The sequence below is a fragment of the Pristiophorus japonicus genome, chromosome 5 (assembly GCF_044704955.1).
Source record: "Pristiophorus japonicus isolate sPriJap1 chromosome 5, sPriJap1.hap1, whole genome shotgun sequence".
Lineage (NCBI taxonomy): Eukaryota > Metazoa > Chordata > Chondrichthyes > Pristiophoridae > Pristiophorus > Pristiophorus japonicus.
The window spans coordinates 181,883,538-181,910,251 of NC_091981.1; the positions used below are offsets into that span (position 1 = coordinate 181,883,538).

General features: G+C 42.4%; 1 protein-coding gene across 6 annotated transcripts in view; it reads left to right on the forward strand.

Moving 5' to 3' along the window:
* Positions 1-26,714, forward strand: part of LOC139263931 (poly(rC)-binding protein 3) — a 266,887-nt gene that overhangs the window by 234,405 nt on the left and 5,768 nt on the right. For 2 of the 6 annotated variants that reach the window (XM_070880015.1, XM_070880017.1), the window contains exon 13: positions 11,635-11,804. In XM_070880015.1, the coding sequence (XP_070736116.1) occupies positions 11,635-11,804 (170 nt within the window). Of the gene's footprint in view, positions 1-11,634; positions 11,809-23,172; positions 23,298-24,524; positions 24,859-26,714 lie in introns of those variants that run through there. The other 4 variants (XM_070880018.1, XM_070880019.1, XM_070880014.1 and 1 more) reach the window with 3 other exon arrangements.

The window sequence follows — 26,714 nt, forward strand, 5'->3', positions numbered from 1 at the left end:
TCCAAGTTCCCATCCAAGTCACACACTATCCTGACTTGGACATGTCTCATTGTTCCTTCATCATTGCTGGGTCAAAATCCTCCCTAACAGTACTGTGGGAGTACCTTCAGCATTGCAGGAGTTCAAAAAGCAAGCCCAGCACCACCTTCTCAAAGGGCAACTAGGGATGGGCAATAAATGTCAGCTTTGCCAACGATGCCCACAATCCGAGAATGATTTTTTTTAAGGAGCTCCTTACTGACAGCACATACTGCTGATGAATGCAGGTACTAATGAATGGTTACTGTAGCTTGTTGCCTGTGGCCTGTATTTTAAAACTAGTTTGAAAATGCATGGGTTTTCAACATATAAAAAACTCTTGGTTGACAAGGCTTATTTATTTGAGCTTTGGATGACTGCATACCATAATTGTTTTTAATTCTGACTGGAAAGTTATTTGATGATTCCAGTTGAAATATATCTAAGAAGTTAAGAAGTTTACTGGATCCTTTCCAAACTATGAACGATGAGTCACAGATTTTGGCCTTAAACTGCCTGTTACTGTTGTCTGCCAATCTGCTGCCTGTACTGAATCACTGTCCAACAGCTTCAGCAGTGCCAATAGAGTTTTATTTATCACTGTATACTCACTCCTTTCCCAATAGAGAACAATATTTCGCAAGAGGACACATTTGTTACTTTGTAAGATAGTTCTGACACAGTCCACAGAAAAATGGTCATCTTTATCTTATGCAGAAAGGTGACCATGGATTTAGAGCAGGCAGAGACAAATTAAGACATCCAGCTAATGCAGTAACATTATGAGCCATAGAGTATGGACGTTTTATTCCACTGGGCATAATGACTATTGCTAATTTTTGAATAATTTTACCTGATATTTGTTATATTTTGTTGCACTAAATACCAGAATAGTTAAATGTCTAAACTTAAAACCAACCACTGGTGGATGAAATTGCCCTTGACGTGATAGCTTATTCGGGAAATACAATGTTTAATGTGGAATACAGAAACCAAGGTTCTCACTCCTAATCACTATCCGATGATTGGGGCTGAAAGGTGTCCATGTATGGACACCTGATGAAGGCAATATCAGGCTTGGCTGTGGTACCTCTCATGGTTTAATAATCTGTCAACACACACGACTTATGTTCACACATCAGAAATGGCCTCCAAGTGTTAGAGGGGTATAGTTTTAATATTCATTCATGGGATTTGGGCATCGCTAGCATCCCTAATTGCCCTTGAGAAGATGGTGGTAAACCGTCTTCTTGAACCTCTGCAGTCCGTGTAGTGAAGGTACTCCTACAGTGCTGTTAGGGAGGGAGTTCCAGGATTTTGACCCAGCGATGATGAAGGAACGGCAATATACTTCCAAGTCAGGATGGTGGTGTTCCCATGCGCCCTTGTCCTTCTACATAGTAGAGGTTGCATGTTTGGAAGGTACTGCCGAAGAAGCCTTGGCGAGTTGCTGCAGTGCATCTTGTAGATGGTACACACTGCAGCCACGGTGCACCGGTGGTGGAGGGAGTGAATGTTTAAGGTGGTGGATGGGGTGCCAATCAAGCGGGCTGCTTTGTCCTGGATGGTGTCGAGCTTCTTGAGTGTTGCTGGAGCTGCACTCATCCAGGCAAGTGGAGAGTATTCCATCACACTCCTGACTTGTGCCTTGTAGATGGTGGAAAGGCTTTAGGGAGTCAGGAGGTGAGACACTCACCGCAGAATACCCAGCGTCTGACCTGCTCTTGTTAGCACAGTATTTATGTGGTTGGTCCAGTTAAGTTTCTGGTCAATGGTGACCCCCACGATGTTAATGGTGGGGAATTCAGCGATGGCACCCATGAAACCAAACTGTGGCACGAGAGAAATAGGGAGAACATTTTTAAATGGAGCTTTTAAGTGGAGCTGAGTCCACGGCCAGATCAGCCATGATCTTGTTGAATGACGGAGCAGGCTCGAGGGGCTAGATGGCCTACTCCTGTTCCTAATTCCTATGTTCTTATGTTTATATTCTTATGTAAATATAGAAAATGCCTGCAGCAGTAAATTTATGTTTATAGGTTTAGCTATAAACCCTCACTGACTGCTCAGATTAGAATCTAGTCCAATATTCCTGTTGGTGGTAGAACAACAAGCATGATTTTGAGATTTAGGGCTTTACAGTACAGGTGCAGCGTTGAGAATCTCGAGTTCCGGAATCCGGACTCTGCTCTGATAGGTGGCAGTGTCATCCAGAATCCGTAAAATGTTCCGGAATCTGGACCCGACGACCCTGCGATATCGGGGTCCCGCGCTGCCCTACCTCGGACCTCGCCTTGCCCCGCTCGCCTCAGCGCCACTGCCTTTACCGCGAGGCCTTCTAGCCGATCCCCCCCCGAACACCTCTTTGGCGGGGCCGGCCCATCTGTCAACATCCTTGGCAGGGCCGGCCCCGCCCACCACCATCCTCGGCGGTGCCCACCCGACAAAAGCCTCTGCAGGGCCTGCCCGCCTAACAACATCCTCGGCAGGGCCCTGCCCAATGCTAGCAGCTCCTCGGCGGGGCCTGCCCAACGATGACCTCCTTGGCGGGGCCGGACAGCCCGACAACACTCGAACCTGGGCTTGGGTGTTTCCAGATTCATGACGTCAGAAAGCAAATCGTAAGTCCGGAAAAGCCCGGAATCCGGAACGGCCTTGGTCCCAAGGGTTCCAGATTTTAGGCGCTGCACCTGTAGAATAAATGCATAGGGGTAGAAATTCATTATTGCCCATTTTGTGGCGTTAATAGAGGGGGAGCTATGAGTATAGTGCCTTGAAAAAGTTTGCACCTTTCCCCAATAAATTTACCTGAATCAGGCCAAGAACTGACAAGGGGCTAAATCAGCCGTTACACACCAGACCTGGGGGGGGTTAATGAAAATCCTCGCATTAAATTCTGAAATCCATTGCACGTGCTCCGAAGTCCAATTTGAAATCCCGCTGTCGGACTAGTAATGCACCCATTAAAGTTTTCAAATTCAGTTGTTAGCAAGCTGTAATGGTAGGTCTGTCTGCCGCTGCAAATTCGGAGGCTCACTCATGTGCTCTGTGCAAATGTTACACTGACTGTGACCTCCGAGGGAAGCGCTTCTTCATCCCTTTAAGTAGCCATCAGTTAAAGGCTGTGAAAGGCTTTACCGACTGTTTTTCCAGACGTGATTAGTGGCGGTTGCTCAATGAGGCGGCCGCACCGAATTTAGCAAGCGGGATGCTAGTGCGGTCATTTCACCCGACTGGCGTCATGATCGGATTGATCATCAGCAGCCAGGCGCTAGCATTTTGCACCTATTTAGCCCTCAACTGAATTTTCCGGCGCGGCGCTAAAAGCTTCATGCCCGGTCGCTAAGTTATTCCACCGCTTTAACATAGAAACATAGAAAATAGGTGCAGGAGTAGGCCATTCGGCCCTTCGAGCCTGCACCACCATTCAATATGATCATAGCTGATCATTCAACTTCAGTACTCCATTCCTGCTTTCTCTCCATACTCCTTGATCCCTTTAGCCGTAAGAGCCACATCTAACTCCCTTTTTAATATATCTAACGAACTGGCCCAAACAACTTTCTGTGGTAGAGAATTCCACGGGTTCACAATTCTCTGAGTGAAGAAGTTTCTCCTTATCTCAATCCTAAATGGCTTACCCCTTATCCTTAGACTGTGACCCCTGGTTCTGGACTCCCCCAACATCGGGAACATTCTTCCTGCATCTAACCTGTCCAATCCCGTCAGAATTTTATATGTTTCTATGAGATTCCCTCTCATTCTTCTAAATTCCAGTGAATATAAGCCTAGTCGATCCAGTCTTTCTTCATATGTCAGTCCTGCCATCCCGGGAATCAGTCTGGCGAACCTTCGCTGCACTCCCTCAATAGCATGAATGCCCTTCCTCAGATTAGGAGACCAAAACTGTACACAATATTCAAGGTATGGCCTCACCAAGGCCCTGTACAAGTGTAGTAAGACCTCCCTGCTCCTATACTCAAATCCTCTCGCTATGAAGGCCAACATGCCATTTGCCTTCTTCACCGCCTGCTGTACCTGCATGCCAACTTTCAATGACTGATGTACCATGACACCCAGGTCTCGTTGCACCTCCCCTTTTCCTAATCTGTCACCATTCAGATAATATTCTGCCTTCCTGTTTTTGGCCCCAAAGTGGATAACCTCACATTTATCTACATTATACTGCATCTGGATGCATTTGCCCACTCACCTAACCTGTCCAAGTCACCCTGCAGCCTCTTAGCATTCTCCTCACAGCTCACACTGCCACCCAGCTTAGTGTCATCTGCAAACTTGGAGATATTACATTCAGTTCCTTCATCTAAATCATTAATGTATATTAATATATATTGTAAATAGCTGGGGTCCCAGTACTGAACCTTGCGGTATACCACTAGTCACTGCCTGCCATTCTGAAAAGGACCCGTTTATTCCTACTCTTTGCTTCCTGTCTGCCAACCAGTTCTCTATCCACATCAATACATTACCCCCAATACCATGTGCTTTAATTTTGTATCCTAATCTCTAGTGTGGGACCTTGTCAAAAGCCTTTTGAAAGTCCAAATATACCACATTCACTGGTTCTCCCTTGTCCACTCTACTAGTTACATCCTCAAAAATTCTAGAAGATTTGTCAAGCATGATTTCCCTTTCATAAATCCATGCTGACTTGGACCGATCCTGTCACTGCTTTCCAAATGTGCTGCTATTTCATCTTTAATAATTGATTCTAACATTTCCCCCACTACCGATGTCAAGCTAACCTTCTATAATTCCCTGTTTTCTCTCTCCCTCCTTTTCTAAAAAGTGGGATTACATTATCTACCCTACAATCCATAGGAACTGATCCAGAGTCTATATAATATTGGAAAATGATCACCAACTCATCCACTAATTCTAGGGCCATTTCCTTAAGTACTCTGGGATGCAGACTATCAGGCCCTGGGGATTTATCGGCGTTCAATCCCATCAATTTCCCTAACACAATTTCCTGACTAATAAGGATTTCCTGCAGTTCCTCCTTCTTGCTAGACCCTCGGTCCCCTAGTATTTCCGAAAGGTTACTTGTGTCTTCCTTGGTAAAGACAGAACTAAAGTATTTGTTCAATTGGTCTGCCATTTCTTTGTTCCCCATTATAAATTCACCTGAATCTAACTGCAAGGAACCTACATTTGTCTTCACTAATCTTTTTCTCTTCACATATCTATTGAAGCTTTTGCAGTCAGTTTTTATGTTCCCTGCAAGCTTACCCTCATACTTTATTTTCCCCCTCCTAATTAAACCCTTTGACCTCCTCTGCTGAATTCTAAATTTCTCCCAGCCCTCAGGTTTGCTGCTTTTTCTGGCAAATTTATATGCCTTTTCCTTGGATTTAACACTATCTCTAATTTCCCTTGTTAACTGCGGTTGAGCCACCTTCCCTGTTTTATTGTTACGCCAGACAGGGATGTACAATTGTTGAAGTTCATCCTTGTGATCTTTAACTGTCTGCCTTTGCCTAGCCACCGTCAACCCTTTAAGTATCATTTGCCAGTCTATCCTAGCCAATTCACGTCTCATACCATTGAAGTTACCTTTCTTTAAGTTCAGGACCCTAGTCTCTGAATTAACTGTGTCACTCTGCATCTAATGAAGAATTCTACCATATTATGGTCACTCTTCCCCAAGGGGCCTCGCACAACAAGATTGCTAATTAATCCTCTCTCATTACACAACATCCAGTCTAGGATGGCCAGCGCTCTAGTTGGTTCCTCGACATAAAGCCCCTTCTGGCCACTAACTGATTAGCTAAAAACCAAATTTCCACCCCATAAAGCTGGACATAATTTTACTAGAAAAAAACAAAATAATGTGGCTAAATGATTCAGGACTTTAGAAAGTGAGAGTTTATATTCAAGCCTATAAAAAATAATTTTACCTCTGCAGACATTTTTTATTTTGTTTAAAATTTCTTGGAGAAACTGACTGGTACAGATTATGTAAGTAAGAACAACTTTTTACCTTGGACTTACAATGATGCCATTCGCGGTATGGGAACCACTAGACCAAACAGAGGCATATTGGGTAGAATTCTTGGATTAGAAAAGGAACATCTCCGGACATGCTCTTGGGCAGCAGGTATATCTTCCTCATTCCCTGCTACCCCCCACCCCCTCCATCAAATTTTCACAATAAGTTAAATTGGATGGTTTCACCATCATAGGCAGTCCCTCGGAGTCAAGGATGACTTGCGTCCACACTAGAAATGAGTTCTCAAGTGACTGAAGAGTCCAATGCAGGACCTTCAGTCTCTGTGACAGGTGGGGCAACTGTGGTTGAAGGAACGTTGGGTGGGGTGCCTGGGTTGCCATGCGCTCCTTCTGCTGTTGACGCTTGGCTTCAGCTTGTTCTCAGTGAAGAGACTCAAGGTGTTCAGCGCCTTCCCGGATGCTTTTCCTCCACTTTGGGCGGTCTTGGGCCAGGGATTCCCAGGGGCTCGCTTGCTGTGTCGGAGCTCCGAGTAGAGCGCATGTTTTGGGAATCTCGTGTCAGCCATGCAGACGACGTGGCCCGTCCAGTGGAGCTGATCGAGTGTGGTCAGTGCTTCGATGCTGGGGTTGTTGGCCTGAGCGAGGACACTGACGGTGCACCTATCCTGCCAATTAATTTGCAGGATCTTGTGGAGGCAGCGTTGGTGGTTCTTCGCCAGTGTTTTGAGATGACTACTGTACATAGTCCATGTCTCTGAGCCATATAGGAGAGCATGTATTACCACTGCACTGTAGACCATGAATTTGGTGCAGGATTTGAGGTCCTGTTCTTCAAACACTCTCTTCCTCAGGCGACCGAAGGCTGCACTGGCACACTAAAGGTGGTGTTGGACTTTGTCGTCGATGTCTGCTCTTGTTGACAGTAGGCTCCTGAGATATGGAAAATATCCAAGGTCTCATCGTGGATTTTGATAACTAGGAGGCAGTGCTGTGTGGCGGGTGCAGGTTGGTAGAGGACCTTTGTCTTACGGACATTTAATGTAAGGCCATGCTCTCGTACGCCTCGGTGAAGGATGGGTTTGCAGCCCAAATTACAGGCCCCTGCCATAAGTCTGCCTGTATTCTTTCCCTGCTCCAGAGGGCTGGAATTTCTGAACTATGTTTTTTTAATTATGTGGGTCCCAGCTCCTAAAAGGTCAGTGAGCCAATGGAGGCAGAAAAAAGCAGGTACATTTTACTAAAGATTGAGAAAAGACTTAAATATAAATTGAAGGGGGATGAAGCGGTAGATTTTTAGCTTCACCGCCTAAGTGGTAATTTGGTAAAATGGTACAGCCGCCCCTTATAAAATGTGAACAATTTTTATTCCGTTGAAATCAGTGGAATAAAAATCGGACAGGTTTTATAAAGAGCTGCTGATCGGCTCTGACAACTTAGTGCCCAGACTGTGAAGACAAATACATACGCTGATATCTTTAATAAAAAATCTCCAGCCCATGGGCTACAGCGTTCACTGGAGTGTAAGGATTAGACCCTGTAAGGATTAGGCCCTTTAATGCTCACTCAGTACAGTGACCTTCAAATAACTACTAAAGCCTGCCAGCATCTAGTCATATCTCAATTACAAAGTAAGGAATTCTGTCCTGTTGTTGCAGGGGATTACCGACTGTAACGTCATTCACATCAGAGTCCTGATTTGTACGAATGACTCCTAAGACCTATAACACTTCTTATGCAGTTTCCAAAATATAGTTAAAGCATCCAAAGATTGTAGAAAAGCAAAATTTAACCAACTGAATGCATTGTGCTCACATTGTGGTTTATTGAATGTGTGGGGTTAAAATTTAGGCTTATGGTAAAGCAATCCATCTTAACTCAGAAAATGTTCATTTTTATGCGTCATGCTAATTATGTAAATGATGCATAACTGCTAGGTTTTTATTTATTTAAATAGTAATATCTGCTTCTAGTTACAGATACAACATAGATGTTAATTAAGTAACTCAGTGGTACAAGCATTGATGACCAAAATGATCTTGCAGTATAGTTTGTGCCTATAGTTCTGCCTATGGGAAATTGCTGGTTTACACTCTGTTGCCAGCAGCAGACAAATAATGGGCCCGAAATTCAGTACCGCTGGAAAGCTGGTGCTCCCCCCACCTTTTTGTGGCCATTAGCGCCAAAACATTTTTGTGTCTGGGCCACCCCATATTCAGCTCCAAGAGTGAACAAATGGGTTCCAGCACTAACGAACCCTTCCAAAGTGGATTTTTCAGCGGTATGGCTGTCTTAATTTGTGCATTATGACCACTGAGAAATTCAACATGCAGGTAAGGGTTTCTAATGAGCCAGCTGCTAAAGGCCAGGGTTTGCAGCAAGACCCTGAGGGGAGAAAGAGTTTGGAAGGAATTTGGAAGGAGTTTGGAAGGATGGCTGGTGTAAGAGATGCAAGGAGAGCCAACAGGTTCACTGATATGGAGCTGGAGACACTGATGAACAATGTGGAGGACAGAAGAAGAATACTGTTTCCTAACATGGGGAGACCTGGCAGACAGGCAGTACATAATGCACAGAAGGAGCTTGCAGGGGAGGTGTCAGGCACCTCCATATATGCTGGCCAGTCTGCACCCGACCCGGTGATGGGTCATCTCCTCCTAGCTCTGGGGCGATGGGGATCTTCCTCCTCCTCCTGCGCCTCCTCTTCCTCAGTTGGTACTGCTGGCTCGACCTCCAGCAGCTGTCCCCTCATGATGGCCACGTTGTGCAGCATGCAGCAGACCATGACGATTATGGAGACCCATTAAGGAGAGTACTGCAAGGTGCCACCAGAGTGGTCCAGGCATCAGAATCTCTGCTTAAGGATGCTCGATGATACACCTGGTGGCACAATGAGCGTTATTGTATGCATGCTCTGGTGCTGTCCTGGGGTACCGCACTGGAGTGAGCAGCCAAGTGGACAGGGGATATCCCTTGTCCCCAAGCAGCCAACTGCAATTGTGATTCGGGCCGGTGAAGATGGCTGGCACACTGGTCTGGCACAGAATGAATGAATCATGGCTGCTGCCTCCCTTGCCTGCTGCCTCTCTGCATGGTGCTGACGGTGACATCTTCTCCTGCGTGCCGCCCTGCTTCTGACCAGGTGTCTGTCATGTATCTCACACTACTGTACATAACTGTATCTTACCATGCTATACATGACTGTAACCAGAGATGACCTGTAACCACAAGCTTACCTTACCACCAGGGGTGCACTTGCAGGAGACACTGGATACCTGTCCCAGACAGATATATAAGGACGGGTCTCAGGCAAGTGAGGCATTTGAGAGCTGTGTAATAAAGGTGCAGGTCCTGAGTGACCTTGACTTCAGTATGTGCCTCGGGTGAATCTGTACTGCAGGGACAGGACTTTACAGTGTTGCCCTACCAACACTATTCCCATTCTCAGGTTGAACCCTGCCAAGCAGGTCTCTGCAGCCCACAGGCGCCCACTAAAGAGTCAGACCTGAAAGTTGTACAAAAGTATGTGAAAATCTCTGAGCAGCACTCAGTAGGTTTAATGGAGCCAAAACAATTAATAGAACAATTTCAAAAGCAAAATATTGCGGATGATGGAATATGACATAAAAACACTAATAATTAATATAACTATATGAAAAGCTAAATACTGTGGATGATGGAATATGACATAAAAACATTAATAATTAATAAAACTATATGAAAAGCTAAATGCTGCGGATGATGGAATCTGAAATAAAAACACTAAACTTAATTAAGCTAATTTCGTACCAAAGGGCCCCAATCGTGGCAAAACTCCAGCGGTATCATGTTTGAGCATCGGCTCGAATACCTCGCAGGGGCACTGCGTGAAGAAGTCCTACCTTTTTGTCGGTGAAAATCGTTTTGGTGGCCGTTTTCCAGTGACCCACCCGCTGATTATCTCACTGCGGAAAACCCTCCTTTACTGTGGCTTCACCCTGCCGTTTCCAGTGGAAGTGCGCACCACTCAAATCCCCCCTTGAGCTGAATATGGCTCGGGAAGGGAAATGTATGGCCAAACCCCGCGGGGATGATGAATTTCAGCCTCAATGTATGTTTCCCAACAGAAATAAAAATAAAAATAAACAGAGCCAAACCAGGTCACATCTTCCAAAGTGCACATTTAATAAGAACCTGTTGACTGCTCATTTGGAACTGAGGCAGTGAATAGTGGAGGAGAATCTAAAGAGGGGGAATTAAGAAAAATACAAAAGGGTAGCTAGTGACAAATTAGAAGGGAAAGAAAAGCTGGTAACCTTTTTGTACAAAGTATTACCTCTTCTGTCTCAATGAAAAAATCTACTACCTTTTAGTAGGTATCATAATTTTTGCTGGTTATTTTTCATTCTCATTAATGCTTCCATTTTGGACATACATTCCACAATATTACCATTCTGATGACCCAAATATGTCCCAAAGTGGCTCCATTAATTTCAGTAGAAGAAGGTACTTTGAAGAGGCTGTTCTGGAGGTACCTGATAACTACTGTTCATGTATACAGTGATACAGTGGTACCCATTGGTAATGATTTTCCTCTGCTTGGGACCTGGTCTTGGAATTTTGATCAAACGGTGAAAGAAATAAAGAATTGCAACTATTAGTGCCTCTCATAGTTCTCAGAAACATCTCAAAGTGCTTCACAAAGTGAATTAAAGAAAGTCTTATATTTATATATTTTTTAAAAACTTTTATAATATTATATTAAGCTTACTATGTTATATTTACTGGAAAATCAAATTATAATTTCTGTAGCAGCCATACAAGAAATGGTGCAAAATATTATTGTAAAATGTAGCGGTTTAACATGAAGAACTGGTAAGTTAGGGGCCTGCTTCATCAGTGAAAGTGTGGTGTACAGACCTGACAGCTCCCCAAGTGGAAGAACACAGACTCTGTACCAGCAATGGGGTCATTTACATAGTAGGGACAGGCTACCCAAGCCTGGAATGGGACTTCGGCAGCACGCTCCCTGATCCACTGTTGGAAGGTGAAGGGGTCATCAATTACTCTGCTAAAGTCGCCGAGACTCTAGAAATTTGGCAGCATTTCATCTTCAATTTCCAAAGCAGTCATGAAGACTGGAAATGAAGGTAATCAATCTCTTTCAGGATAAATTACTTTTGATTGGAAATTCTTATGAGGCCTTACCAAGAACCTCAATGGAACACATTGCAGCTCTCAGCTGGCAAGAGTTCGATTGAGGTCTTATAATGCCATACTCATGGAACTCCTGGGGCAGCCCAGGAATTTCCTCACACATGGTGCTTTGAAGCAGAGGAAAGGGAAGAAGACTTGCTGGTTTGCAGTCCTCACCTTTCTGGAATTTAATGCAGCACTAGGAACCGGGTGGAATCCCAGTGGGACTAGGTTCCGTCCCAAATTTATGTCCCCTTCAGGCATTCTGCCTGCTCTATGTTCTGATTTCTACAGATTTAGAGTTATATATATTAATTTTCTAATTCAATATTATGCATTTTAAATTTTGTGTGGTGCTTTTCAATTTCTATTTACTTAACAGAAATAACTAATTCAAATTTCTGTATTCTGCATGTCCCCTTTAACAGTTGACAAAATGTCTTTCTATTTTTCGCCCATTCCTCATTACAGTTAATAGGGTGTATTATTGGAAGACAAGGAAGCAAAATAAATGAAATCAGGCAGATGTCAGGTGCACAGATCAAGATTGCTAATGCAACAGAAGGTTCCACAGAGCGACAGGTTACCATCACAGGATCTCCTGCTAATATTAGCCTGGCACAGTACCTCATAAATGCAAGGTAGGTTCACTATTTATTGTTCTTCCATTGGAGAAAGAAAGAGTATATTGCACACTAACATAAGAAATTGTGCACTGATTGTTGCAGTCAAAAAGCAAATGCTACAATCATGCATATGGAGGATCCACAGTGGGGAATTATGGAATGACTGTTTATTCCATAATTACAAAAAAAGTTATAACCCTTAAATGAATAGATTGTCTTAAAAACAGATTCAACTCTGCTTCCCAGCATGCCTCATTGCGTATTCTGTTTATACCACCAATAAAACTTTTAACATAAAATAATTTTATTTGTTAAAATTGTTACTTTTAATTATGCATCATCACACAACAAAACCACTTAAATTTGATGTCATGAGGAAGCTGTTACACGTGCTATACTGTTAATGCTATTCCACTGTACTAGAATAACAACTATTTGGTTCTGATCTGTGGATAGGCGTATGACTCCCAGCAAATAATGACCTGGCCAGGATTCACAACAGGCTTGGCATGAAACTTCTATAGTAATAAAAGAGTTCATAGTTACTGATGCACTGTAGTGGTCCATGCACTGTTGTGGCCCATGCATTAAAGTAGCACACAAGTCAAGCAAATATCTCTCTTCAAATGGTAGCAGCAGAATTTGAAAAAAGAACACTACAACTATATTTTAATTCTTAAAAGTGGCCTGTAGTTTGCTTATCTTTTTAGAAATGGCAAGTAAAATAGGATTCAAATATTCGTATTGCTTTTTGTGGAGATGCAACTTTTTCATTTGAAATTTCTATCTTCTGTGAGAAGGAGGCTTTTTTTATTAAACATGACATATGTTTTCCCTTAGTCTGACCATTTCACTACAATCTATGTTGTGTGTCCCTTGCCTATTTCATTGACCCACAGCACGTGAAAAGGCAGTTCTGTGGCCATGAGATGTACAGATGTCAACACAACTTCTGATTGGCTCCTAGTGAAGTTTTCCTTGGATCTGGAATCCAAGAACAAAAAGAATGAAAGCTAGTTGACTGTGAAATGGAGAGGAGGGTTATAATATGTTCTTTTAGGTTTCTTGTTTGAGCTCATATTTGAAACAGAGTTTTGTAGTGAGAGTTGGAATTACAGGCTGGTCACCAAAGCTAGAGATGCAGAAAAGCCAAATGTTTAGAGCTATGGACATAATGAGCCATTGCTGAAAAAATAAGTTTTAAAAAGGGACAATTACTGTTATGCTTTAAAAAAGCAAAAAAGTAGTTACGGTGAAGGAAAACTGCAAAGAGAATAACAAAATATATGAAAAATATTTTTATTAGCTTAAAAAGTGAACCCTCAGTATTGAAAAAAATACTAGTTTAATTTTATTTTTACATGACATATACTATTTTGGGAATTGATTGCCAGAAAAGTGCCCATGTTGACTACATTTAATATTAACTGTGGAAAAGGCATAATTGTTTTACTCTTGTGTGTTTCTATGATGCTATAGATCATAAGAGGTCAAGCTGCTGCCACATGGTACACCTATAACTCCACAGATGAGAACCCAATGTGTGTAAATTTATAGTTGTGCTCCACAATCTGTCCCTTACAAGACAAACCAATCAGAAACCATCCAATTTGTTCCCCATTATACTGAAATTCAATTAGCAAACTCAATTAGATATCAACATAAAGTCTATCCTATAAAATTGTACGAAGACCCATCTTACATCTTCTGCTGTAAAAGTCAACATGTTACCAAAAAAACCTAACTTTCTGACATTGTTACTTATAATTAATATTTCCTACAAACTTCCGAAAGCTATCAGAGAATAAGTAAGACCTACTTTGTCAACATAGAAAACCTAACAACAAGCTATCATAATGTAATCAAAACAAAAGTTTACTTCTCCAGGTTTCATGCAGTGCCAGCAACTTTTCTCCAGGTGCAGTGCCTCCTCTCTGGGTCTGATACAGCAGTTCTCTGCTAGGTCCAATGTAGCTCTTCTCAGAGTTCAGTGCCATAGTATCCACTGTGATCTTTGCTCTACAACACCCTCTACACAGTTCAGATAACTTTTGGAAGCAGTCATAAATTTGACTGCATCCATGGAGGTCACCTCTGCCATTACAGAAATAAGAATCTGCTGAAAATTAAACATCTAATAATTATTGAAAATAATAGCAAAAACAAAGTCAAACAAAATGGGATGACTGGATTGAGACCAATGATTTGGTTTCTGTGCCACTTGTCATCTCAGCTGCCACACTCTACTTATGATCACTCATTGATTAAATGTTATTCCATGAGTCATTTGCGCACATCCTCTGTTTATGCCAGAGGTGTGGTCTCAGAACCTTTAATATCCATTGTTGTTATCCCACTGGAATGAACTCATTGTTGTGAAGTAAAATTTTCTTTATACTGCCATGATTGCTTCTCTGATTTTCCTCAGGGCATCAGAGTGAAGCTTAACGATCCTTAGTGTGTAAGTCCCACAGAACTAAAAACAAAATGCAGTCGAATCCCACTAGAGACAACAAAATGGGACAAAACAGTCAGTTATAACACTCAAATAAAAACAGAAAGTGCTGGAAATCTCAGCGGGTCAGGCAGCATCTGTGGAGAGAGAAACAGTTAACCTTTCAGGTCAATGACCCTTCATCAGAACATATTCTGATGAAGGGTCATCGACCCGAAACATTACATAGAAACATAGAAAATAGGTGCAGGAGTAAGCCATTCGGCCCTTCGAGCCTGCACCACCATTCAATAAGATCGTGGTTGATCATTCACCTCAGTACCCCTTTCCTGCTTTCTCTCCATACCCCTTGATCCCTTTAGCCGTAACGGCCATATCTAACTCCCTCTTGAATATATCCAATGAACTGGCATCAACAACTCTCTGCGGTAGGGAATTCCACAGGTTAACAACTCTCTGAGTGAAGAAGTTTCTCCTCATCTCAGTCCTAAATGGCTTACCCCTTATCCTTAGACTGTGTCCCCGGTTCAGGACTTCCCAACATCGGGAACATTCTTCCTGCATCTAACCTTTCCAGTCCCGTCAGAATTTTATATGTTTCTATGAGATTCCCTCTCATCCTTCTAAACTCCAGTGAATAAAGGCCCAATCGATCTTGTCCCTCCTCATGTCACTCCAGCCATCCCGGGAATCAGTCTAGTGAACCTTCGCAGCACTCCCTCAATAGCAAGAACGTCCTTCCTCAGATTAGGAGACCAAAACTGAACACAATATTCCAGGTGAGGACTCACCAAGGCCTTGTACAACTGCAGTAACACCTTCCTGCTCCTGTACTCAAAACTCCTAGCAATGAAGGCCAACTTTGCCTTCTTCATCCCCTGCTGTACCTGCATGCCAACTTTCAATGACTGATGAACCATAACACCCAGGTCTCATTACACCTCCCCTTTTCCTAATCTACCGCCATTCAGATAATATTCTGCTTCTGTGTTTTTGCCCCCAAACTGGATAACCTCACATTTATCCACATTGTACTGCATCTGCCATGCATTTGCCCACTCACCTAACCTGTCCAAGTCACCCTGCAGCCTCTTAGCGTCCTCCTCATAGCACACACCATCACCCAATTTAGTGTCATCTGCAATCTTGGAGATATTACACTCAATTCCTTCATCTAAATCATTAATGTATATTGTAAATAGCTGGGGTCCCAGCACTGAGCCCTGCGACACCCCACTAGTCACTGCCTGCCATTCTGAAAAGGACCCATTTATCCCGACTCTCTGCTGCCTGTCTGCCAACCAGTTCTCTATCCACGTCAGTACATTACCCCCAATACCATGTGCGTTAATTTTGCACACCAATCTCTTGTATGAGACCTTGGCAAAAGCCTTTTGAAAGTCCAAATACACCACATCTACTGGTTCTCCCTTGTCCACTCGACTAGTTACATCCTCAAAAAATTGCAGAAGATTTGTCAAGCATGATTTCCCTTTCATAAATCCATGTTGACTTGGACCGATCCTGTCACTGCTTTCCAAATGCGCTGTTATTTCATCTTTAATAATTGATTCCAACATTTTCCCCACTACTGATGTCAGGCTAACCAGTCTATAATTATCCATTTTCTCTTTACCTTCTTTTTTAAAAAGTGGTGTTACATTAGCTACCCTCCAGTCCATAGGAACTGACCCAGAGTCGATAGACTGTTGGAAAATGATCACCAATGTATCCACTATTTCTAGGGCCACTTCCTTAAGTACTCTGGGATGCAGACTATCAGGCCCCAGGGATTTATTGGCCTTCAATCCCATCAATTTCCTGAACACAATTTCCTGCCTAATAGGGATATCCTTCAGTTCCTCCTTCTCACAAGATCCTCGGTCCCCTCGTACTTCCGGAAGGTTATTTGTGTCTTCCTTCGTGAAGTCAGAACCAAAGTATTTGTTCAACTGGTCTGCCATTTCTTTGTTCCCCATTATAAATTCACCTGAATCTGACTGCAAGGGACCTACATTTGTCTTCACTAATCTTTTTCTCTTCACATATCTATAGAAGCTTTTGCCATCAGTTTTTATGTCCCCGGCAAGCTTCCTCTCATACTCTATTTTCCTCCTCCTAATTAAACCCTTTGTCCTCCTCTGCTGAATTCTAAATTTCTCCCAGCCCTCAGGTTTGCTGCTTTTTTGGGGCAATTTTTATGCCTCTTCCTTGGATTTAACACTGTCCTTAATTTCCCTTGTTAGCCACGGTTGAGCCACCTTCCCCATTTTATTTTTACTGCAGACAGGGATGTACAATTGTTGCAGTTCATCCATGTGATCTTTAAATGTTTGCCATTGCCTATCCACCGTCAACCCTTTAAGTATAATTTACCAGTCTATTCTAGCCAATTCACGTCTCATACCATCAAAGTTACCTTTCCTTAAGTTCAGGACCCTAGTCTCTGAATTAACTGTGTCACTCTCCATCTTAATAAAGAATTCTACCATATTATGGTCACTCTTCCCCAAGGGGCCTTGCACAACAAGATTGCTAATTAGTCCTTTCTCATTACACATCACCCATTCTAGGATGGCCAGCCTATTGGTTCCTCAACATATTGGTCTAGAAAACCATCCCTAATACACTCCAGGAAATCCTCCTCCACCGTATTGCTACCAGTTTGGTTAGCCCAATCAATATGTAGATTAAAGTCGCCCATGATAACTGCTGTACCTTTATTGCACTCATCCCTAATTTCTTGTTTGATGCTGTCCCCAACCTCACTACTACTGTTTGGTGGTCTGTACACAACCCCCACTAGTGTTTTCTGCCCTTTGGTATTCCGCAGCTCCACCCATACAGATTCCACATCATCCAAGCTAATGTCCTTTCTTACTATTGCATTAATTTCCTCTTTAACCAGCAACGCTACCCCACCTCCTTTTCCCTTCTGTCTATCCTTCCTGAATGTTGAATACTCTGGATGTTGAGTTCCCAGCCTTGGTCACCCTGGAGCCATGTCTCCGTGATGCCAATTATATCATATTCATTAATTGCTGCCTGTGCACCATATTACGAATATTCCTCGGCACAGAGTCTTCAGGCTTGTCTTTTTAACACACTTTGCCCTTTTAGAATTTTGCTGCAATGTGGCCCTTTTTGATTTTTGCCTTGGGTTTCTCTGCCCTCCACTTTTACTTTTCTTCTTTCTATCTTTTGCTTCTGCCCCCATTCTACTTCCCTCTGTCTCCCTGCATAGGTTCCTATCCCCCTGCCATATTAGTTTAACCCCTCCCCTCCTCTATATCTCTTTCCGCAGATGCTGTCTGACCCATTGAGATTTCCAACATTTTCTGTTTTTATTTCAGATTCCAGCATCTGCAATATTTTGCTATTTTATTAGTTATAACATTGAACTAGTTACAATTTACAGGATATTGAAAGGGGAGCCTTAAAATACAATAGCGAGTAATATCCCCAAAGTATATACTATGTATTGTTCCTATTTATTTGAACACTATCAATGTTAAGTATTTTACTGTTTCAGCAGCATGTATTGAAGTATACTATTGAGTAATTTGATTTCTTATATGAATTTCTACTTGAAAGAAAAAAGCAGAATAAAAAAGCTTTGTACCTCTTTCTAAGTGCAAAGTAAGGAATTATTTTCTTCGTGATTACAGAGCTGTTCAAACCTAATTCCAGGAAAATAATACAGCCAGATATTTGCTTATGCTTTTTATTTCCATATAAATTGACTTCAGGCAGAGATTAACACACAAGCTTTTGACTTCAAAGAACACAATTTCCATGTTTCAAGCCCCGATAGTAAGGTGCAAACTGCACAGAAATAGATGAGGGGAGGGGGCAGCAGTGGCTCTACAGTTGGTCTCAGCATGCTGGATTAGAGGGGGGAAAAATCAGCCGGGGTTCCTGCTCCTGATCACCATTCAACAATCTCAGCTTAAAAGTACACGTGTATAGACATTGGGTGAGGACCAATGATCCCTCTCATTTTTTTTTGGGGGGGGGAGGGTGGGTACACGGCCCCTTTAATAATTAATAGCCAATAAATGAATGATGAACATTTGAGTGAGACACTGGAGGTTGACCATTGCTTTCAAAAATGTTCTCTTGCAAGGTGATCAACAAATATGGAAGAGGATTGGCGAATTAGCAAGAAAATAAAAATAGAAAAAAAATATGAGGGGGCTTTCAAACATAATTTTGCCTACAGAAAGATATTTTACCTTTTTACTTTGGGTTTGTTCTTCACCGCATAAACAAGAGAATGTATTCAATTGTTCAAGCGTATTGTTTACAAATAATTCCCTTGAAGTACCAACAACACATAGAATCATAGAATGCTGTAGCACAGAAAGAGTTCATTCAACCCATCGAGTCTGTGCTTGTGTTTTTCTCCACATGAAGCATCTATTTTACTCCAACGCTCCTGCTTATTCCCCATACCTAACAATGTGCCTCTTTTTAAAGCAACTATCTAATTCCATTTTAAAAGTATTTATGGGCTCTGCTTCAACAATGGTTTGTGATAGAGAATATTACATTCTTTCTAACCACCCACCGTTTAAAGATTAAAAAAAAAATTCTGTTTGAATTCTTTTCTGATTATTTTAAATTTCTGCCTTCTCATCCTTCATCTAGTGTGTATTTACATAGAATTACATAGAATGTACTGCAAGAAACAGGCTATTCAGCCCAACAGGTCCATGCCGGTGTTTATGATCCACACAAGTCTCCCACTCGACTTCATCTAACCCTATCAACAAATCCTTCTATTCCTTTCTTCCTAATGTGTTTATCTAGCTTCCCATTAAATGCCTCTATGCTTTTCACATCAACTACTCCATGTGGTAGTGAGTTCCACATTTTCACCACTCTCTGAGCAAAGAAATTTATCTTGAATTACCTAATGGATTTATTAGTGACTATCTCATATTTATGGTCCCTAGTTTTGGTCTCCCCATAACTGGAAGCATCTTCTCTACATCTACCCTATCAATCCTTTCATTATCTTAAAGATCTCTAGTAGGTCACTCCTCAGCCTTCTATTGTCTAGAGAAAAGGGCCCAAGCCTGTTCAATCTTTCCGATAGGTATAACCTCTCAGTCTGCTATCATCCTTGTAAATCATTTTTGCACCTTCTCCAATGCCTCTATATCCTTTTTATAATTTGAGACCAGGACTGTGTGCAGTACTCTTAGTGTGGTCTAACAAAAGTTCTATACAAGTTTAACAAAGCTTACAATCATAGAAACTTACAGCATAGAAAGAGGCCATTCGGGCCATCTTGCCTGTGCTGGCTCTTTGAAGAGCAGTCATGTTTAATCCCACATTCCCACATCCATCATTAATTACCATCTCCTTTTGCCATGCACCATCATCCCATTTGTCATTTAATCTCTCCTGCCTTCCATCCGATCACAGATATTCCCTTTAGTTCTTTCCGCCCCTAACATCCTTTCTCTCCCCCCTCTGCAACTCCCTCCCGAACAGCACTGTGGGAGTACCTTCACCACACGAACTGCAGCGATTAAAGAAGGCGGCTCACCACCACCTTCTCAAGGGCAATTTGGAATGGGCAATGAATGCTGGCTTTGCCAGCGACACCCACATCCCAGGAACAATAAAAAAAAAACGGCAACTCTGTTTCTCCCTCCACAGATGCTGCCCAACCCATCGAGCAACCCCTGCACTCCCTGCCTTTATTTCAGATTTCCAGCATCCACAGTATTTTATTTTTGCAGATGGTGTGGTGTCGTCCTGCTCCATCACCTGCCTGCAGACTCACACTGGCACCTTGGATTTCCTTCCCCTCGATCTTCTGCCTGTCACTTCTCAGTCCCTCCTCCCTTCGGTACAGCTAGCAGGTTGGGATGAAGCAGATTGGGATGAGAACTGGTTGGCAGACAGGAAGCAGAGAGTCGGGATAAACGGGTCCTTTTCAGAATGACAGGCAGTGACTAGTGGGGTGTCGCAGGGCTCAATGCTGGGACCCCAGCTATTTACAATATACATTAATGATTTAGATGAAGGAATTGAGTGTAATATCTCCAAGTTTGCAGATGACAATGAGCTGGGTAGTGGTGTGAGCTGTGAGGAGGATGCTAAGAGGCTGCAGGGTGACTTGGACAGGTTAGGTGAGTGGGCAAATGCATGGCAGATGTAGTGTAATGTGGATAAATGTGAGGTTATCCACTTTGGGGACAAAAACACAGAGGCAGAATATTATCTGAATGGCGGCAGATTAGGAAAAGGGGAGGTGCAATGAGACCTGGGTGTCATGGTTCATCAGTCATTGAAAGTTGGCATGCAGGTACAGCAGGTGGTGAAGAAGGCAAATGGTATGTTGGCCTTCATAGTTAGGGGATTTGAGTATAAGAGCAGGGAGGTCTTACTCCAGTTGTACAGGGCTTTGGTGAGGCCTCATCTGGAATACTGTGTTCAGTTTTGGTCTCCTAATCTGAGGAAGGACGTTCTTGCTATTGAGGGAAAGGTTCACCAGACTGATTCCCGGGATGGCAGGACTGACATATGAGGAGAGGCTGGATCGACTGGGCCTGTATTCACTGGAGTTTAGAAGGATGAGAGGGGATCTCATTGAAACATATAAAATTCTGATGGGACTGGATAGGTGAGATGCAGGAAGAATGTCCCCGATGTTGGGAAAGTCCAGAACCAGAGGACACAGTCTAAGGATAACGGATAAGCCATTTAGAACTGAGATGAGGAGAAACTTCTTCAGTCAGAGAGTTATTAACCTGTGGAATTCCCTGCCGCAGAGAGTTGTTGATGCCAGTTCATTGGATACATTCAAGAGGGAGTTAGATATGGCCCTTATGGCTAAAGGGATCAAGGGGTATGGAGAGAAAGCAGGAAAGGGGTACTGAGGTGAATGATAAGCCATGATCTTATTGAATGGTGGTGCAGGCTTGAAGGGCCAAATGGCCTACTCCTGCACCTATTTTCTATGTTTCTATGTTTGGAGTCTTTTCAAAATTTTTATCCTCCTCTGCTTTTCAATTCTATTCCTCTGGAAATAAACCCCATTTGATGTATAAATTCTGGCCTCTTGGGCAACCCCAATTCTAATCGCACCACCACTGGTGGCCGTGCCTTCAGCTGCCAAGGCCCTAAGCTCTGGAATTCGCTTCCTAACCCTCTCCGCTTCTCTCTCTCTCTCTCTTTCTTTAAGACGATCCTTAAAACCTACCTCCTTGACCAAGCTTTCAGTTATCTGCCTTAATATCATCTTATGTGGCTCGATGTCAAATATTATTTTATAATGCTTCTGTGCAGTGCCTTGGGACGTTTTACTGCATTAAAGGCACTATATAAATATAAGTTGTCATTGCTGTGTTTTTTTATTGTGCAACATTTCCCACAGTAGCCAGTATCAGACCCTAAGTACCAATAGACTGATCTATATACTAACAAAGTATGCTAGCAACAGCTGGTGGTCAATAAAGGTGAGCAGTTAATAAAATCCAAATTTGTCCAAACTTTGGGGGGTCAATCTCAGCTGAATCTTTGTTCAAAAGAGCAAATCACAACATAGAGTGACAAATTTCCACCTGCAAACAGCAAGATCCTCAAACAATAAACCTTGGTCGTGCTGGCAGGAGCTCCTTTACATACGCCAAACTCAATTTTGTTGGGGAGCTGGGGAGGAGGTGACTTGACATTTTCTTTAGCATCATCTGGATCTATTCAATTTATAGAAATACAGGGGCTGAAATTGCCCCCCTCTTTAAGGTCCATTACTGCCTCTAATGGCGTCCACAGGTTCGGCTGGGCCGCCAACAGGCAGTCTGGCACCCCCTCTTGGGTGCTGGGCCATTGGCCCAGCCAAAGCCCTCCCTGGTGGCCCAGTGGGCGGCACTAAAGCAGCAGCAGAGCTCGCAGCAGCTCTCTCCCTTAACTGAAGTGGAGGGACGTTGCTACGCGTCCGCGCGATGTGGAACGTCTGCAATGCGCTGACGTCATCAGCGTCGCGCTGACATGCTCAGCACGGCCCTGATGATCCCTCCCGCCTTCCACCCCGCTCCCGATGCACTTCCTCCCCTCAGCCACTCCAAACACTGCCACAATTAATTAAATCACAAAAAGAGGGCAATTGCCCTCTATTCTCCACGCCATGGATTCGGGTGGAGAATAATTATTTAATTTGAATTATCCGGCCCGTTTGGGGCGGAGAGCAATTTCAGCCCCTCATAATCTACACATTCCAATGATGATTTCATCTGAGGCAATTCTCTTACCCCCATTTGTAAAGGATTAGTTTTGCGATCGACAACATAATATACATTGTAGGCATGTGGGCTAATTTTGTTTCTGTACTAATGCTGAAGTCAGAGTAGAAGGTTGTGCACTTCACATTTATAAAAAATACATTCAAAAACTACTAGTGTCACCATCGCATATAACGCAGACACTGTGTACCACTGTTTCCTGAGGTGAATCCTTTGTCCTGTCGATTCTGAGACTATACCTGTGGTGTAAACATATTTATTTGATAGCACCTGTCTGTGCACAGATTTTCTTACAGCAGATACATAGGGGACAGTCTTTCATAAAATATTTTAAACTGTCTTTATAAGCATAAAGCTATTTAACAGGATGTAGTCCTGATCGTTGAAGAAAATGCTGGTAAATAGGTCATACCAGATAAATATTGTTTGGTATTTTAAGTTTAATACTGTAATTCAGAGGCTATACAGTCAAACCTCTTTATAGCCGACTTGGTTATTACAAACCTTCCAGTAGAACAATTTTCCTTTCTATTAAAGTGTATGGAGTTCAACCCCTGTTTTAAAGCCAAACATCAGTTTCTAAATGATTTACAGCTCAGCTCCCACATTTGCAATGGTTTTTACCCCATTATTATGAGCTGGTCAGCTGTCATTGTTTTGACACTCACAGGAAGTGCGCAATGACATCATCAGGCATGGTCCCAGCACATGTGCGACAGTTGGAAAACCCAGTGCAGCAGCTGTGTCTGTGGTAAAGGAATAAAGTCAGCTCAGCCCTCGATAGAATGAAGCCCCAATGAGAAGAACTACTTGGCCAGTCCCCGTGGGTTTGTAATAACGGGGTCTGACTGTATATTGTTAATATCCCCAAGTCGCATTCTAGACGTATTTAAGTAAAAATGTAACATTAAATAGCCAGTATGAAATTTGTGTAAGAATATTAATTTGGAACACTGCTTATGCTAATTAGGGTTTTGGAACAGTATTATTGAAGTTGTTAGTTCCAGCATTAAAATACACTGTAAAGTTAAAAGGACGTTTTCATTGCTTGCTGGAAAATGTATTATTATAGTAATAGTCATGTGTCTAGCTGTCAATAAGCATGTATTTTGGTATAATAATGTTATAATTTTTCATATTCTTTAAAATTCTTTTACATATTTGCTTACATCTAATAATGTATAATGTATTATATATTTATATATGCTATTTCAATATGAAATGTGAGAAAATGTTGGTTTAATTTAGTCTTTATATTCCAGTAATTCGTCAGTGTATCTTTGCATATACCATTAGCACCTTTGTATAAGTTTGGTTATTATAAAGTATAAGGTATTTATAAAGTAATTGAATTTTAATTCTCATCTTTTAATTAGTATTACATTTTCAGATTTATTTTTCAACAATAATGCAATAGTTGAATTTGTATTATACTGAAACAGGAAACGGAGAAGCCACCACATTTAATAAATAAATAAATAAGGTGGTTTCATTTTCATTATACAAATTAGTCTTCAAACCTTTTCTCACTCCTTGAATTTATCATCTTATTAGTTTTCAAAATCAAATAAAACAACTTAGACAAGAGTACTTATGGTAATGCAGTATATTAGATGAAAAATAATAGTGTTTGAAACTCCAACTCAGATGTGTTTCTTTGTGCTGGGGAGTAAACTTCAATTATTTTAAATTTGTGTTTTTAAGTTTGCTTTTCCATCATTAGTCATTATGTGCATTTCCTCAGATTAATTTCACTCATAATGTCAAACCTTTAATTTGAAAAGACTTTAGAGCCTCAGTAATGTTTCATCATCAAATCATGAAATACCCTTTTGTTATTTCTCTTCTTTAACACATAACATGTTCCCCCCTTGATCCTCATCTCTCCTTTCCTTCCAATTGCCTCTTCCATATGTTGACCAATCTAATCCCATCCTCTGTGTTTGCTCCCCTCTTTTCTCCCTTCTTCACCCTGGCTTTACCCACCCAACTGTTTGTTCCTGTTCCTCTCTTCGTTTGCAGCTTAGAGATGGCTAAAGTCAGCACCCAGAATACTTCCGTCATGAACCCTGTTGACCTGAACGTGAACCTCTCTCAGTCTGCTACCCCTGCCTCCACCCCCACCTCTGTGGCTGTTTTGGCGGCAGCAGCTGCCTCCATGGTTAATGTGAATGCCCCTTCCCCTTTACCAACACCCCACTATGCCGTTCCTGTTTCCAGTCTGCTTGGCATGAAAACTGTCCCACTCCTGGCACTTAATGCGGGGGCCACTGGGAGTTTACCTGCTTATACTCCCAAAATTCCTTCGACGAGTGGGGTTAAGAAATCTGACCGGCAGAAGTTTGCTCCGTATTGAAGGGATGTGAATGCAGGTTTTCCAGTCTCTAGCGAGATCATGTGGTAGATAATAGATACTAAGGAAACATTTTAAACTTTCTTAATTTCTAATGTAACTGTTGACACCTAAATTTGTCTTCCACCTTCCATTAGTATTAACAATATGATGCAACTAGTTCCAACAGCTCACCGACCTACTCTATAAAAGAAAGAAGAAATCTCTTCCCACAGTCTGAGATAAATTGGTGAAGAATTTTAGTTGAAGAAGATGACACACTATACTTCTACAATTGATATCCATCAGTTACAAAATAGTGAGAAAGAAAATTTTACAGGAGGATATATGAATAGGTGAAGTTACACAATTTTCCATTAGACAAGACTTGTTAGAACAAGTCAAAAGCCAAGAAGCAATGAAGCAAAGCTGTAAACATTGCGGGGTAAATTTTTATCTTTACTGCCTGGGTGTGAAGCATAATGTGGACGGAGAACAGAGGTGACTTGGGCAGTGAGAATTAAACGGTCATAATGCAGCCTGCCCAATTATCGTTCCATTACTGTAACTGGATAAAAAATCAGACAGGCTCTGTTACAGCTGCACAATCGTTACTGCCTGATTTTCCTCTCTGGACTCTGCCCATGTGATTTTAAGAAAGTTTGATATAATTGATAAAAATCCAATGAAAGCAGTTTTCAGTTATTTAGTTATTTATTAATTGCATTATGTGTTGTACAGTTATCATTAATAGAGAGCTTGATTTAACTCCTGGATGGGAACGTGGTCAATTTTAACCGCAGGATCTTATTAACATGCTGTTTGCCGACTTCTTGACTAAAATGGTCTGGCAGTCAATGGGAGTGGCTGCTTGGTCGTTAAAATTGGACAACACCTACAAAACCTCCAATCTCTATCACCTAGAAGGACCAGGGCAGCAGGCGCATGGGAACACCACCACCTCCAAGTCACACATCATCCTGACTCACAAATATAACGCTGTCCTTCATTGTCGCTGGGTCTAAATCTTGGAACTCCCTACCTAACAGCATTGTGGGAGTTCCTTCACCACATGGACTGCAGCGGTTCGAGAAGGCGGCTCACCACCACCTTCTCGAGGGCAATTAGGAATGGACAATAAATGCTGGCCTTGCCAGCGGTGCCCACATCCTGTGAATGAATGACAAAAGAATGACAGTATGCTGCCACTAGGGTCCCAAGGGTAATGGTTGGCAAAGATATTCAGATTATAATAAAAATATATCATTTGAGAAATTAGAATTACAGCCAAAATGGTGATCAAATCAACAAAGCCAGCACCTGCCAGCTTGCTGCCTGATTAAAATTGAGTTTTGGATCTCATTTTTATTAAACAGGCAAGCTACGAATGCCAATCCGATATCCAGATGTAGCTTGCCGGTTGAAGCCTGACCAATTTCGACCAAATCCGACACTGAGCTGGTCTGCAGGAAAGGAGGGGAGGTGAAGTGGAAGGGAGCGAGCTCGGGTCACCAGCTTCCCGCAGTACTTTTGTGGAGTCAGAAGAAGCACTTCTGCTCCTCTGCCACCACAGAACTGTAACTTGTAAAAAGATTTTTGGCCATTTTTTGAGCAACCTCCAGTGGTGCCTTTAGGGACCGTGGTTAGGCCACCCAAGGCCCGATAACAGGGCAGAGCATGTGCGACCCAAGCTGCGCCCATTTGTACATGAGTTTCAATCATGGGCTTGCAACCGGTGTTAGGACTCAGATTTGCATATGCAAGGCACCTATCGCCTATTTCGGGTGGAAGCCAAAGGCGCGTGCAAGATCAAACGTGGGAGATAGTTGATCTCGGGTGTGGCAGCAGTAAGAGTTCTACAATTGGTCTCAGTGCCCATG